The 16691-nt window shown below is 41.0% G+C and overlaps 2 protein-coding genes across 2 annotated transcripts in view; one reads left to right on the top strand and one right to left on the bottom strand.

The window, feature by feature from the left end:
• Positions 1-7493: 7493 nt before the first annotated feature.
• LOC311328770 (endothelial cell-selective adhesion molecule-like) lies at positions 7494-13465 on the top strand (the record flags this gene model as incomplete). The annotated part of the gene is given in 7 exon segments (XM_084462682.1): positions 7494-7642; positions 9186-9387; positions 10711-10866; positions 12552-12674; positions 12767-12899; positions 13006-13234; positions 13238-13465. Coding segments are annotated over 7 exon segments (1220 nt in total), but the record flags the coding sequence as incomplete, so codon positions are not given.
• Positions 13466-14620: 1155 nt separating this feature from the next.
• Positions 14621-16691, bottom strand: part of LOC311328767 (isobutyryl-CoA dehydrogenase, mitochondrial-like) — a gene marked incomplete at its 5' end in the record, with an annotated part of 80069 nt that continues 77998 nt past the window's right edge. The window contains 2 exons of the mRNA XM_084462679.1: positions 14621-14880; positions 15050-15152. Coding sequence (XP_084318805.1) covers positions 14825-14880; positions 15050-15152 — 159 coding nt within the window. The 3' untranslated portion in view covers positions 14621-14824. The remainder of the gene's footprint in view (positions 14881-15049; positions 15153-16691) is intronic.

Genomic DNA, 16691 nt, shown 5'->3' with positions numbered 1-16691 from the left:
TAACCTAAACCTTAAATTGTTATCCATTATACCTAAACCTAACCCAAATCCTCCTTCTGAACCTAAAATTACAGACTATTATACCTAAACCTAACCCAAACCCTTACTCTAAACCTAAAACTCGGAGTACTACACTTAAACTTAACACCTAAACCTAACCCAAACCCTTACTCTAACCCTAAAACTCAGACTACGGTACGGCACCTAAACCTAAGTCCTAACCTTTACTGTTACCTTAATATTTTATCCTGAATTTACAGTCAATTACTAACCATAACCTGTTCTCTAAGCTTGTTCTACAGGCTTTATTCCTCTCCTCCCCTCTTTTTCACCCCTATGGGAGTTAGTGCGGATTCGGCAGCCCTTGATTTTCAATGAGAGCGTGATTCGTGTTGCTTGCATCACACGTCAGCTATGATTCCTTCATTGGTTTCGTGGTGCACCCTGGTGTTCAAGCTACCGTCGTTAGGTTGCTACGGGGCTTGCGCTTCAATAACTTTTCACAAACCTAACCCTAACCCTAACCCTAACCCTAACCCTAACCCTAACCCCTAACCCTAACCTAACCCTAACCCTAACCCTAACCCTAACCCTAACCCTAACCCTAACCCACTAACCCTAACCCTAACCCTAACCCACTAACCCTAACCCTAACCCTAACCCTAACCCTAACCCTAACCCCATGCAGGACTACAGTAGATTTGGGGTCTCCCCTAGGGAGGTCCAGGGGCAGGTAGCACTGGTGTCAGACAGAATCTGTGCAGACAACATTACATTTACATTATTACATTACAGTCATTTAGCTGACGCTTTTATCCAAAGCAACTTGCATTAAACGTAGGAAAAGCCAATGTACTACCACTTGCCAGAACTCACAAGTGCATTTCCTTTATAAAACAAGTGACTAAGAGCAAAATCTAGTGCTGAAGGCAAAGTGCAAGAATAGCAATCTAAAATACAATAGGTGCTTAAGAGGGATGATTGTGGTAGTACTTCTTGAAGAGATGAGTTTTGAGCCTGCGACGAAAGATGGGTAACGACTCTGCTGTCCTGACGTCAATGGGCAGTTCGGACTGCACACGCTTTTATCCAAAGCGATTTACAATGGCCTCTCATTCACCCATTCACACTCACATTGGCACACCAATGGTGGTGGATGCCATGAAAGGTGCTATCCTGCTCATTGGGAGCAATTTGCGGTTCAGTGTCTTGCCCAAGGACACGTGGACAGGAGGATCCGGGATTTGAACATCAACTGCATCCAAACTTGGCACCATATTCTTTGCATTCCAAATCCCCTCTACAAGGGAGTAGAGCTCAAGCCTAAATCGAGTTCCAAGAAACAGCATAGTCGCAGCAGAAAATTCAAAAATAAAAAATGTTTTCCTTTTTTCCCCTCTTCCCGCCTCACAGTTTTGGGAATGCCTGCAGGAGACCATTCAGTTAAAGAGATCACTGAACTACTGCTTTAAAGTCATTCATTCGTAGGCTTCAAATCTCAGTGTCAAGATGGAATGACACCGAAGGTCAAATGCCCCCAAAAATGAAATTCCTACCCTGCTAGGACCAATGACTTAGTAGTTTAGAACATCTAGACTAGATTAGATGTAAATGTGTAGATTATATTGTAAATGTGTAGATTATATTGTAAATGTGTAGATTATATTGTAAATGTGTAGATTATATTGTAAATGTGTATTCTAGTCTGTGTTACTTTGTTGTCGTTTGATGCTGTGACTGTGAATTTCCCCCAGGGATAAAGTACTACAACTACTAGAACCTTCAGTTATTAAGTCAAAGGTGAAAACACAACACTCAATCCCAGCTGTGAGTCAGAGTGTGTGTTGTATTGATGTGTGTGTATTGTATAGCGAGGGTGGGGGGTTCCACACATAGCTCTCAATACACCTTTAAGCCTAAAAACTGTCTGATTGACCCTGAGGAACACACACTGGGAGTTGATCACTCCTAGTGGACCAGCCCAGACCGAGGGTGTATAGTTGTATGGTCGAAACACCCATTGACGTCTGGGTATCTACTGATGATTGTGTTCCAATATTTAGCTGTTTTAATAATCTTTAGACCTTATGGCCCACCAAATCTATAGCAGACCTGTTATATCTTAGTTAGCATAGTTATAATGTAAGGCTTAGTGGCCAAGTCTCTTAAATCAATATCTCACCTTAACCTCAACCTTATATCGTTATCCATTATACCTAAACCCAAAATTACAGACTACTATATCTAAACCTAACCCAAACCCTTACTCTAAACCTAAAACTCGGACTACTACACCTAAACCTAACACCTAAACCTAACCTAAACCCTTACTCTAACCCTAATACTCAGACTACGGCGCCTAAACCTAAACTTAAAACCTTATTTTTAACCTTAATATTAAAATACATATATGGGAACTAAATTAACTCTCTCCTTCTTGCCACCTTTACCTCTACTTCTATACCAGTTGGTCACAGGAGGGTTTTGTGTCTGGTTTGGTTTCAATGGAGAGTGCAACCCGGTGTCCGCACCATAACCAAGGGTCGCGATGGCGTCCCACGGGGTGTGTTCCTCGTAAAACTTAACAAACCTAACCCGCGAAAACCTTGGCCACTCCAGGGCCTTGACTGTCTCCTAACAAACTGACTGTTTCTCTCATAATTCCTGGCCATAAGGATCTTGGGTACAGGTCGAGTGCGCTCTCAGGGAGGATACTAGGGTATGCAGTTTCACCCAATCCATAAGGTTAACTTGGATTAGGCTCTGTTACTCATTCCTGTTCCATCCCAACCATTGGCTACTTAATGTTTTCCATTATTCCCTTTATATGCGGTTAATTTCCCTTAGACAGTTATTTAGGACTAATAATGATTGGTTCTTACCATCTAAAATATTATATTCCTTTTCTCCCTCCTTTCTACCTGCACTACAGATGGTGAAACCTCCGCCCGTCCTTTTAACTCTTAAATGAGTACAACTGCGATTTGATGATGAGTGAGTAACCGTCTGTGCCACAGTTCCCCTTCTCTCCCTATAGTCCCCTCTTCCCCTCCCCTTCCCTCTACAACAGGTGGTGAAACCTCCGCCCGTCCAGTTAACTCTTAAATGAGTACAACTGTGACTTGATTTGCGAAATGAGTAGCCAGCTTTAATATTATTCCTTTCTGATTGTGCATATATATAGGAACCAAAAGACTCTCACTCCTACTAACTGTACCTCTACCTCTGTCCCAGTCAATCGGTGATTGTCTGTTCTCTCGTAAATCCTAGCCATAAGGATCTTGGTTTAGGTCGAGTGCGCTTTCTTGGAGGATACTAGGATATGCGGTTTTATCCAATCCATAAGGTTAACTTGGATTAGGCTCTGGAACCCATTCCTATTCCTTCCTAAACTGATTGGCCATTTAATGTTTTCCATTATTCCTGTATATGCCCATGATCTGTTAATTCCCCTTACTCTGATACCTTCTGTATCCTAAATTGACTATACAAACCTTAGGAGGGGAGTCCAGTCATTTGATCCCATAGTCAAACTTGTAGTTACCACGTGCAAGTTAGAGTCCGGAGTATATAAGGAGCTACACACAGCCCAGGATGACCAGAAGACCGTTGGAGCCATGGAGGAGCTACACACATCCCATAATGACCAGAAGACCGTTGGAGCCATGGAGGATTCATGCACCAGAGGCAAGCTTCACTTGGAAGTTTTCGCTAATCCCCTTATTCCGTTTCGGTAAATTTAGCAGTTGTCGGTAATTATAATATTTTACTGTCAGCCCTTTTTATTAAATTAGTATTAGGTTTAGGTCTTAATATTAGTTTATTTACAACTGAAAGGACTACAAAAGGACACCAGCAAGCTTCACTTGGAAGCTTTCGCTAAACCCCTTATTCCGTTTTGGTAAATCTAGCAGTTGTCGGTAATTGTAATATTTGACTTTCAGCTCCTTATTAAATTAGAATTTTATCTCGGTCTTAATATTAGTTTATTTACAACTGAAAGGACTACAAAAGGACACCAGTTCGAGGGCCATCGGAGCGGGTGAGTATATTCAATATTAGATATTCAATATTCTTTTTGTTACAGTATTTACTGGTTAATACTCTTTAAAACGTTAGGTTTATCATATGAGTTAATCCCCTTGCAGGTTTCACTTCAAAATAGATTAAAACATAGCTCTCAATACACCTTTAAGCCTAAAAACTGTCTGATTGACCCTGAGGAACACACACTGGGAGTTGATCACTCCTAGTGGACCAGCCCAGACCGAGGGTGTATAGTTGTATGGTCGAAACACCCATTGACGTCTGGGTATCTACTGATGATTGTGTTCCAATATTTAGCTGTTTTAATAATCTTTAGACCTTATGGCCCACCAAATCTATAGCAGACCTGTTATATCTTAGTTAGCATAGTTATAATGTAAGGCTTAGTGGCCAAGTCTCTTAAATCAATATCTCACCTTAACCTCAACCTTATATCGTTATCCATTATACCTAAACCCAAAATTACAGACTACTATATCTAAACCTAACCCAAACCCTTACTCTAAACCTAAAACTCGGACTACTACACCTAAACCTAACACCTAAACCTAACCTAAACCCTTACTCTAACCCTAATACTCAGACTACGGCGCCTAAACCTAAACTTAAAACCTTATTTTTAACCTTAATATTAAAATACATATATGGGAACTAAATTAACTCTCTCCTTCTTGCCACCTTTACCTCTACTTCTATACCAGTTGGTCACAGGAGGGTTTTGTGTCTGGTTTGGTTTCAATGGAGAGTGCAACCCGGTGTCCGCACCATAACCAAGGGTCGCGATGGCGTCCCACGGGGTGTGTTCCTCGTAAAACTTAACAAACCCCCCTCCCCTTTCCTGGTGCATCCTCTGCAGCAGCAGCATCAAAGCTAGGTTTTCATCATGATAAGCACTCACAACAGGATTTGTGGGACAAACTCAAATCACTGGAACCATGTCAGATTTTATTATTTTATCTGCTCTACTGTATTTGATGTAATAACACATGGGTCATCTCTGATTGAAGGCTGTTTTGGTTTTTCATAAAGGTTGGGTGCAGGGCGAGAGGTAATGTTTCCGATGGCCTGTGTTGGTTTGTCCGTCCGTCTACCCATTAGCACAATTACTCCAAAACTACCAGACCAGTTTGAATGAAACTCTGTGGAGGGGTGTAGCATGGGCCAACTTACAGCCCATTAAATATTGGAGTGGATCCGAATCGCAGGGCCACGAGCCGCCCTAACATGGCCGGCCATTCAGCCCCATTCATTTTTTACACTTAAACTCAAAAAATTCCCCCCATTCATTGTCAATGGGGGGTGGGGGGGGAGGTTGAAACGGCCATATCTCGACATGGGATGGTCACAGTGACACAGGGTTTGGACTGGCATAAAGCTCTCAACCTAACAAATGTAGCAGTACCAAACAAGTCCTGTTCGCACGCACAGAGCCGCTAAATGCATTGAGGGGCGGAGGTCTGTGCTCTCCAAACAGCATTTCTAGTTTAAGGATTAGTCAGTAGGACTGACCAAATTTTCACAAACAAAATTAAACGAGGCACCATAGCAGTCACATGAATGCCTTGAGCAATCAGAATCAGATAGTCACCGCAGATTTAAGCCCAAAACAAGATGCAAGGACCTAACAGATTCCCAGCTGTTCTCCTTCTCTCTCTCTCTGCCTGCACTGCAGCTGTGGAACAGTCCCAGTGAACAGTCTGGCTCTCTGGTAGTGTGTGTTTGTGTGTGTATTTGAGTGTGTGGACTGGGGGTTAAGACCCTCCCCCTACAGCGAGAGTGTTTTAGTGTTAGATTCAGGGATTGAGAGCCTGTTTGCTGAGTGTATATTTGCCCAGACCGGGGCTTTTCTGAGTGAACATCTGTGTGGAGTGAAGCTCCAAGCTGGCGGATCCAGAGAACACTAGCTGCTGGGATCAGTTGATCCACCTTCAGCTGACCAGCTCAGGTGACTGGCCACCCTGTGACTTTACCTGAACCTAATGCCTTTGCTGACCACCGACCTTTCTATTCTTACATTTGCATTTCTTCCACTCCTCCCCTGCCTCTCTCTCTCTCTCTGTCTCTCTCTCTCTGTCACGCCTGTCTGAGTACATCCACCCCTTGACCTTTGTTTTTGTCACTAACTGCCATTGAAGGATTTATGGCTGTTATGTTTGTCTCATATACAGTATGCTGTTCTTTGTTTCTTGCCATAAATTTTTCTGTTCGTTCTTACTGTAATTGGCAGATTCTTGCAAAAAGATGCCTTTTTGTGTTAAAGTCCAAGTAGGGATGTGAATGATCTATCATTAAATGGCATCCAATTGAGTCAGCCCTTCAGTTTTCGATTTGTCTAATCAATTGAAATGCTTGAGATAAGTTAAGGTATTTCTGGGATAATCCAACAAATTAATTTGCTTGAGATGAGTGTATGCATTTTCCCTGGATACTCTTGTCTTATCTCTTTATTAGTCATGCATGTTTGATTTTTTTATTTTTTTTATTTTTATGAGTGGTTAATGACTGTGCAGTAGGTTGTGCTATACTACTCGTTTTGACTGTGAAGATTCCAAGTCATCAAACAAGAACAAAAATAAAGCAGTTTCATATAGATAGATTGAAGCCTTAATTTAGACAGGGAAGAACATACTGAGACCAGCTCTCTTTTACAGATGTGCCGTGCTTACAACATATACACTAATACAGTAGCAGAGTACAGAAAAATACAAGAACCGTGACTGCAGACAACAATGACAACATATTCAATTTATACAGTAGCAGAGTGTGAAAAATACAAAAGTAATGACAACGTACAGAGAGGTACAGAGTAGAATAATGATTAAAGTACAGTAAGGAAATGACTAGCATCAATGGCATTTACAATCTACAGTCCCATAGGTAATAGTTAATAATTCTTGTAAGTGTTTGCAGGGGAATAAGGGATGGGAGCTTTATAGTTTAGAACCAGATTCCAGATAGAAATATGACTGATGATGAGTCTATGTTTGGGCTGAGAGGAAGAGTGTAGGAGGGAAAGGTTCAGTGTTGCCCAGATTACATAAAGTCTCACAGCTGCGCCGGCGAGTAGCAGGTTTATCCAACATTAATCAAGGCACATGCCATTTATTCTGCTTATGATATCTTTTTTGATAATGCCCTATCCAGGCTTCCCTCGCGCTTGTCTTCTGGCAATTGCATGTTTTCTTTCCGTGGCTACTAGCCTTTGCCGGATTAACAACTGCACATGTGTTGGATTATGATACTTGCATGTTAAATGAATACCAGTGGAGTGGGATAAGGGAGGCTGATGCAGATGTCAAGATTTCGCTTTTTGCTCTTGACCCTAAGTCTTACTTTCTTGGACTTTGACATTGGTCATATGTGAAACATATCTTTCACCAGTCATGGTCTGTGGGTTGGGAGAACAGAACAGAGTTGACAGTGTGGGTGTTTTGGTGATTTGCCAGGTGATGCCCAGGGGGTGGTGATCGTCAGACGAGAGATGGAGGTGGTTAAGGGCCAGATGGTGGTGCTGCAGGCCTGGTACAGCGCCAACGACAGGGACATCAGCAAGAACACCGTCATGTGGAGCTTCATGGCCAACGAGCCCAAGCAGGTGAGTGTGTTAGTGGTTTCAGATACCCAGCTCTACTGTTTTGTCTGATCCATTCATGCTTATTTATTCAATTCACTAGGAATGTCAGGAGCTCTAGAGACATTCCTAAGGCAATTACTGCTATTAACCATGAATTAAAGTCCATCTAGACTTTTATTGTTAGACTTGGGAATACTACTACTACTTTTTTTTCAAATGGTCTTTGTTAACATGTTGATTGCTTTACTTGTTGTTTGTGTTTTAGTGTTACATGTTTCAATGTGTTTATTGTTTTCATGATTTTAACCTGCACCAGAATTGCCCTCCGGGGACAATTAAGATTTATTGAATTGAATTTTAACAATTGCCCATATCTTATAGGGAGTCCTGGGATCCAATGTCTTTAGTTGTGACAGTGTGACAAATAGTGCACATAGAGAAAGTATTGGAAAAACCTGAAGTCATCTGCAACATTCAGGGATCATTACTTAATGACCACACATCCCCAATTCCTGAATCCCCAATTCCCAATTCTATGTTCAGTTATGAATCAAGGTTCCATGACTTATTCATTAATAGCAAGTTTGTCGAGCAACCTAATACGAATATCCATCCATTTGGCATATTACAAGAAAATTAAAGAGCCTTCAAATTAATTCAGGTGAGATGGGATATAAATGTATATATATACTGTATAGTGCTGCTGAGATGTCCTAAAAGGCAGTTGACGGGAAGTTGAATCGGTGTTGGTAAACTGTTTAGATTAAAATTATCCTGAACACCACTGTTCCTATAGTATCAGCCATACATACAATCAAGAGGAAGATATGGATTGACAGACATGCAAACTAATAATGGTGACCCAGCAAATGTGTTACATGAATGCTCTGTAGGTTGCCTGTGAGCTTATCTCAACCAGAAAATCAGCCTAAAAAATTATAACTCGACCATCTGCATGTAAACCTCAGGATTATCTTTATGAAGGACTTCTGTTATATGGTTACATTTTTGGCACAATGGTTGGCACGTAGCTCAGGAGGTAGAGTGGCCGGCTGGGGATCGCAAGGTCCCCGTTTCGATCCCAGCTTCCGGAGTGTGGGAAGTGTCCTTGAGCAAGACACTGAACCCCAAAATCGCTCACGTGCGGCACAATGTCACACGTACCTTGTAGTGTTGCCTCAAGAAGGTCTTTGGACCATTCTGTGCGGAGTTTGCAAGGGTTTCCCCCATAAAGAACCCAGTACAAAAAAACATGCAGAAGTCTAAAACAGAAGGACAGATTGCTAACACTGTCTGTCCCGCCCCCTTATGAAGGACTTCTGGTATATGGTTACAGTTTGTGCAAAGTTTTTGATTTTGGTTTCTCCTGTACCAGACATATATTTCTTCTAGATGAGTATAAGATATTCTAGGAGAAAATGATGTTCTATTGTCTAATAACCTCGCTCAGTATGACAGAAATACTGTACACCAAAATTATGGTTGACAGTTGTTTTTTGCACAAATACCAAATGGTTACAATGCAGAAGTGCTAAGATGTTTCTCCTCCTGTTACTTTGTGCAGGTCATCTCCTACACCCCAAATGTTATCCATGATGGTAGCTCTGATTTTCGGAAGCGCGTAGGCTTCAGTGTGTCCATGCCCTCGACCAACCTCTCAGTCTTCATCAACAACACCCAGGAGTCGGACTCAGGCCGCTACGTCTGCAGCGTCATCATCCCTTCACTTCCAGGTCTCATTGGGGAACTGCGCCTTAATGTCAAAGGTAGCAGAGACAACCTCCAAACTGTCAATCAAACCGATAGCACATAAGAGGGCCTTTATTACCTCCCTTCATCATTACCAAACAGTTCTCCTTCTGAATAAAACAAGTATCTATAGTGCATGAGAGAATGGTTGACTTAAAGGAACATGCCAACTTTGGGAAATTAGCTTATTTTCCATCTTCCCCAGAGTCAGATAAGTAGATACATACCCTTCTCTTCTCTGTGAATGCAGTAGGAAGCTTTGAGACCAGTTACTGTAGAGTCATTAGCCTAGGCTAACTGGTGGCAAGCCACTTCCAGTGATTGCAGCTAAGCTAGGCTAACGACTCTAATGGGTCTCAATGCTGACTACTGCATGCACAGAGAAGAGAAGAGCATGTATCTACTTATCTGACTCTGGGGAAGATGGCAAATTAGCTAATTTCCCCAAAGTTGGGGTGTTCCTTTAATATTTGCAGTATACGTTCCTTTCTCCACAGCTGCACAAATGTACACAGTTGTATAGGCCACATCTGTGTACATACTGTACAGTAGTGATATAGTAAATAGCCTACATGAGGCAATACTATTGTGGGCAGATACATAATCAGGTTAATTGATACTATAACATACATTTTAACAGAAAATAAAAGTTATAAAGTAACTCTTTGAAACTGTTATTCAAAACAGCAATCTTGCATTGATTGAGGTAGTAGCCTATTACCCTATACAGGGTAGAGAGAAGGTTGCTGTTGCATTGATTTTCAGCTCAGAAAACATACGGTATGCAGTTTTCAATAAAATGCATTCCTGAGCACTGATACACATATGTTATGGGCTATGTTGTTAACATGCACAGTAGTCAATCCATGCTCTGGTAATCATGATATTTACATATGTAGGCAAGCACTTTCCAAATGAAGCTGTCTGCATTACTGACTTGTTCTATAGTAAATGTAGCTATTACGACATATCCTATAGCCACAACAGATGGACACGGGGCCAGAATCTTCAACTACAACAATATGATCATCCATTCTGGGAAACCTATCCTATATATTTAAATGGATTCATCAGAAATTTAGAAGGTCAATTAAAGGTTGTAGCCTACTACAAGCTATCTAAGCTGTGTGCTTCTATCTACAGTATCACTAATGTTGTAAAGCACTTTTTGTATTCAAGGTGCTATGCAAATAAATAAATAAATAAATAAATAAAACAATTTTCCCCCACAGGGATTATTAAAGTATATCTTATTTTATGCAAATAAAGTGTACTATTATTATTACTTGTTTTCTGTTGATACGTTTCTTTCACTCTCTCTGTCTCGCTCTCCATCTCAGTCCCACCATCGCCCCCAGTGTGCACCATGACGGGGAGCTCTGTGCTGAATGGGAACGTTACTCTAAGCTGTAAGTCCAGCTCTGGCAAACCTGTGCCTCAGTACAAGTGGAAGAAGATGGCACCCATTTCAGAAATCTTCTTCCCTCCTGCTCAGAGTAAGTGTTTGTGGCCCTTTACCAATAATTGGGAACAATCCCTTGAAACCTCTTTGTGAACTGTTACTGATCTGTTGGTATTGGTAGCCCCATTAGCAATGCATCTTATGTACTGGACTGTGGTGTATATACAGATCATCTTTCATGCTATTTTCTAAAACTATTCTATCATAGACAGATGCAGATATGTAAAAAAAAAAAACCAAGTTTAATACAATCCACAATCCTAATTAAATTAATGTAGTATATCTGTTATACTTAAATCTGCAATCATTGACTTTATTCACATTGTCAAAACTAATTAAAACCACCTGATATCAGATTGTTTCACTAAGCTATAGCGTCCGATTAGTGTCCTTCTTCAATGACTCATCCCTACCGGTCGCCACGTCTGCAGTTATTCCAGCATTTATGCATGTGTTGTTGTCAATAGCCAGCCTGTGCCTTTGCTCTGCCCCATACTTTAAACATATATATTATATAAGTTTTAGCCTTTTGTTAGTAAACAAGTCTCTTCCTGCCATCAAGCGGTAAATAAAATCACTGATTGCTGCTTTAATTATACTGTATTTTGCCATATCAGTATTCACACAGCATGGGTCAGATTAGCATGGATATAGTCCCCCATGGGTGGTCTTATCTCTGCAAACATACCCCATTTCTGCAGACAGAGCTACTCTCAAAGTAGATGTTAAAGACAAATGTGTGGTTTGTTGGTGGTGAGATTGCAGACTCATTTTTCTCTCTGCCGACAGAATATTTTTTTATGTTGTGTCTTTTGTTATGCTGGATGCCCCATGAAAGCTGCAAAGACACTCACTGACCAAAACAGTGGTAAAGCAATTATCAGACTTTCTCAAAAGTGCTAGTTCTGTCAACGTTTTGATCTGAACCATTGTATATGATCATAAGTAACCTTAAAACAGGGCTAAACATGCATTTTCCCTTTACTACTCCTTTAAGTGAAGCGCGTGCGCGAAAAATTGTGCATGTGCACATGCAAAACGCACCCTTTATTTTGTCGATAAACACAGCCTACATTTGCGGCGACTCAGGAATCCGGGAGCTACGGTCCAAGCTTCGTTTTCATTTTAATTAATTATTTATTTATTTTTTCACAATAATTATCTATTGTATAGATGGGGATATCTCCTCACAAGCTCGGAGAGCCGTTCCTCTACTCCTTCAAACATCAAATGACAGACAAAACTAAAACAAGGCTGTGGAACAAGCATATCCATGGCAACGCACTAGCCTTCTATCTAGCTATCCAATCACACTTGAGCGACAATTTGTGACTGAGTCAGCGACATTAGAAAAAAATGTTGGTGCACGACAGCCATGGATGTATTAATAGAACTGGGTCACTCCATTCACAATAATTAAATGATAATAAAACTATGACTATCATTAGGCCTATAGGCTAGCTAATTTTATGCATGATGGTGAAGATGCTGAAAAATAGAAATGTATTGCATTGGCAAAAATTGCATATTGTAAAAATTAATTTAGAGAAGTTTAGACAAAAGTTTCTCAAATCGCTTTTTCAGGGGGGCTCATATACATTGTTGGGGCTGAGCCCCCCCTAGCCCCCACATAGCTCGCACACTAATCTTAACCACTCTTGCTGTATGTGCAGTAGGCCTACATCGTAAAGAGTGTGTAACACTGTGCTTCGTTTCCAGATGAGAGACAAGGCACTCTGAGGCTGAATAACCTGACTAAAGGCATGTCAGGGAAGTATGTTTGCCGAGCCAGCAACACTGCCGGCTCAGACAGTTGCTCCATTAACCTGGAGGTCTTCACCCGTACGTACAACACAGTAAACGGCACACATAATCAAACTGCTCAATATCATGGCCCTCCTGACTGAACTGTATTTCTGCCTCCTCTTCCACAGCCTCCAATGCTGGAGTGATTGCAGCGGCCACCCTGGGGTCGATAGTGGGGTTGGTAGCCATCCTGCTCGTCCTCGTTTACATACTGAGGAGGAGGAGGAGGGACACAGAGGAGGAGATAGCCAATGAAATCAAGTGAGTTTTGTTGTTTTCATTCATAGCAAGTCCACTGTATATGGACAAAATCCATTTGAATCCAGATTGTCTGTTTACTTATTGGTTCTCCGTCTGTTTGATGCAGGGAGGACGCCCAGGCACCCAGGCGTGTGTCCTTGGCAAAGAGCGGCACGGGATCGGACATCATCTCCAAGAATGGCACACTGTCCTCCATTGCCACGAGTCCGCGACCACGAGACCAGCCCAGTTTTCACTACCCCTACCCTCTCACACCTGCCTCTGACACAGGCTCAGTATTCACTGCTTATCAGCTTCGGCCCGGGGAGCCCAACCCACTGCAGGGCCTCCCGGGCTAAAATGGAAATCCTCCCAACAAGCACCCCTGGCCCCCCAGTGCTAATGGGGTCCCTCCCCAGGCCCCACGCAGCCCCAGGGTCACTCCATCCAACAGGACTAAGGGTGCCCAGCCCCAGGTGCCACACCCGCTCGCTGCTCCTGCAGGCGTCAGCTCCTCCACCCTGACAGGCATGGGCGCCGTGCCAGTCATGGTGCCAGCTGACAGCCAGGCGGGGTCGCTGGTGTAGCGTCAAAAAGGGGAAAATCCACACTAAACGCTTATTTGAATGCATAGTACAGCAGCAACAATGAATGCATTTCAGCCCTCTGGTCGTTTAGGAGGGAGTTTCCTGTACAAGTACTGAGAACTTACAAACAACTTCTTTGAGAGAAGGGCACTCTGAATAAGAGGTGTTTTCTGCAGGAAAGCCTAGTGATGATTCTGGACATTGTCCGATGATTTAAGTTGCAGTTTGAAAGATTTTCATTTTCTTTTCAACTTACTATCGAGGTGTTTTTAGGATGTTGTAATAATAACTTCTTATATAATCCAATGTTCCTGTGGTTTTATCACATACAGTGATACATGTACTGTATACTGAGAGGTTATTAATACAGTACATTTAAAAAGTATTTGGAATGTAGCCTATATTTTATCCATTGTGTGGAGTGTCCATGTTCAAAGGATTTGAGATTTATGAGTTATGTTTCATTATGCCATTACTTTGTGGCTACATCTTTTCTAATAAACATGTTTAACATGTTGAAACAGTAATAATTTCTATAAGGGCTGCCCTTAACAAGATCTTGTATCTGTTTGAAACAAGCCTGTAAATGATCTTTTCTAAGACTTCCTTACATCTTCTAACTACTGTACCAGTATACGTAGGCTAAGTGCATCTTAAAAACTGTTTGGGCAAGTGGAACAGACAAAACTTTTATTTGGAGTGTAATTGACAATGACTGGATGGTATGTCATTTGAGTACCATACATAGTACAATATATCATGGAACTACTTTGTCAGCCTACCTGCCTGTGTGCATTCAACATTTTAATTTGTCTTTCAGTCTACAAAAAAGACTGCATAATCTGTAGTCACCAAAACAAGGAAAATCGCAAACATTAAATACAAGGAAGGCCACTTTGTCCTGGACAGATAAATTTAAATTTAAATTTAGTTGATTTCAGCACTGACATGATGTGATAAAAATGTTTTTTTTCTGCTGTACAACAGCCTGACATTCTTCATCCCAATGCTATATTACAGTATCAAACACATCTGTAGTCATAGAATACACCAGTGAGGAAAGAGACCTTGCATGTCTGGGGCAAATTATGCCTTAATCTCAATAAGTAGCTCTCATAAAAAATAAAAATAAACTTTTAAAAACTAAATGCATATTTACGTAACATGATATAATACCATAAACACAGAGGATGACTGCAGTAGCCTAAAGTTATCTCACAACTATGTCATCAGTTACACTAGTTTAGAGGAAACCAGTCATAGACAAACAGCTCACAGGAAAAGTGGTCATCACCAAAGTGGTCATCACCATCCGAGTCAAGATAAAGTCCAGTTAGGGAGGTTATGGAATAGCATTCATCACAAGTCCATCAAAAGACTTCTGGAGATGATCATCCGCATCACTTCATTTGTTCCTGAACAAAGAGAGAGAGGGAGAGACATGGAAAGTTAGAGGTACTTACTATGTCAATGGTAGTGGTCAAGAAGAGCCTCCCAAACGGACCTGCTATTCAAAATAAGCAGAAATAACACTGCCATTATTACAGAGATTACTGGAGTGGACATTGTATTTTAAACACTTACCCTCCAATATCTGATGCACCCTGATGTCCCTTACAAACTGCTGAACTGCGTAGTCTTTTAGGTAGCCATATCCTCCATGCATCTGGAGAGCCTGGTTGCAAATCTGTTGAGGAATGACAAACATGAACTGCATGTGTTCAGCTTGAGAACCACATCAATCCAATTTAACAAGGCAGAACTAAAATCCTTCATAGAATGCACACTGATACGATTTAATCTACATAATTGCTTGAGCAATTTCTCTCAGTGGAAATCAATCAACCAATCAATCTATCAATGTTTTATGTCCTATAAGGGGGGGTGTTAAGGAGCATCTTTTTTGTATTACAAGTTTTCTGAAATCTTATGGATAAATATGCAAATTAGGCATTATATGCTCTAAATATGCGCTAATTTGCATAATTTCAGGAATCCATTTTTTTTAACTGGTTCAAGCCAGATTCAAAATTCTTGTTTCATTTTGTTCACATATCCCTATTCAAACTTTGTCCAAGGGGGATTTTTGATATCTCTTTTCTTCACTTCAGAAATCAGAAAATACTGTCAACAGTCATAAAAAGACCAATTTTCGCCATGTTTTAGGGATAAACTGTTATATAAATCAGGCTATGAATGAAATTTAAAAAATCCCCCTTGGACAAACTCTCAGAATATGGATTGGAACAAAACTGGAAAGTTAGGTGTATGTAGGTGCTAATCAAGTGGTGGTTTTGATGTCCCTAAGATGAGAAATAACTCATTTTGAGAAAACGGGCTTTGAAAATTTGTATTGTAAAAAACCATACATTTGCATTGTAAACCAATATTGACAAACACAATATCCAATCACATCATTAGTAACAACATTACACAACATCTGAAAACACATAGAAACAGAAAACTGAATAACACAGCATGTTGTGGATTCAGAATAGTCCAGGAGTAGACATTTTGTATAGAGAAGTAAGACCTGTTTGTTGGAAGCCCACTCACCACGTCAAGGTACAGCCCACGAGTGGGATGTTAGTAAGACGAGACTAGAGACGAGACAATGTTAGTAGGGAAGAGAACATTCCCTTTTAGAAAGCTTGTATTATTTTGTTAAACAGATCATGGACAAAGATAGACACATTTGACGAGGACATGCATGAGAAAACAGATTATCTAGCTTTTTGTGTTTTTTTAAGCGTTTTACATGGAGAAAACATGAATGAATGAATGAACATGAAGAGTAAGCTGATTCATAAATACACAGGACAAGATGTGGTAAACAATGCAGGGTAAACACGAATAGAAGCTAAATATAGATTGCCAAACAAACAAGTGATATAACCATCGTCAAAAGCAACACCATAGGAGACATCAGGCTACGCCGTCATAGGTCTGCAGAGTCACTCCTCAGATGGCACCACACTAGCTATCAACAAAACTGTTCTAGGCAGCTGGTTTGTAGAACCCACTCAGCTGCAGTCTACAAAACTATTCTAAGCAGCTAGTTTGTAGATCCCACTCAGCTGCAGTCCCCAAAACTGTCCTAAAACCACAATATGTTCCTGGTGCGCATGGGGTTGTCATCAGTGAAGCAGACTACCCCATATTGCCGCCTTCATGTTGTCCACTGAACGCTGGTTATTGAGAATTATTGTGATAATTCTCAATAACT

Source organism: Borostomias antarcticus, assembly GCF_949987555.1.
Source record: "Borostomias antarcticus genome assembly, contig: scaffold_171, whole genome shotgun sequence".
NCBI lineage: Eukaryota > Metazoa > Chordata > Actinopteri > Stomiiformes > Stomiidae > Borostomias > Borostomias antarcticus.
This window is presented reverse-complemented; position numbering and strand designations above follow the sequence as displayed.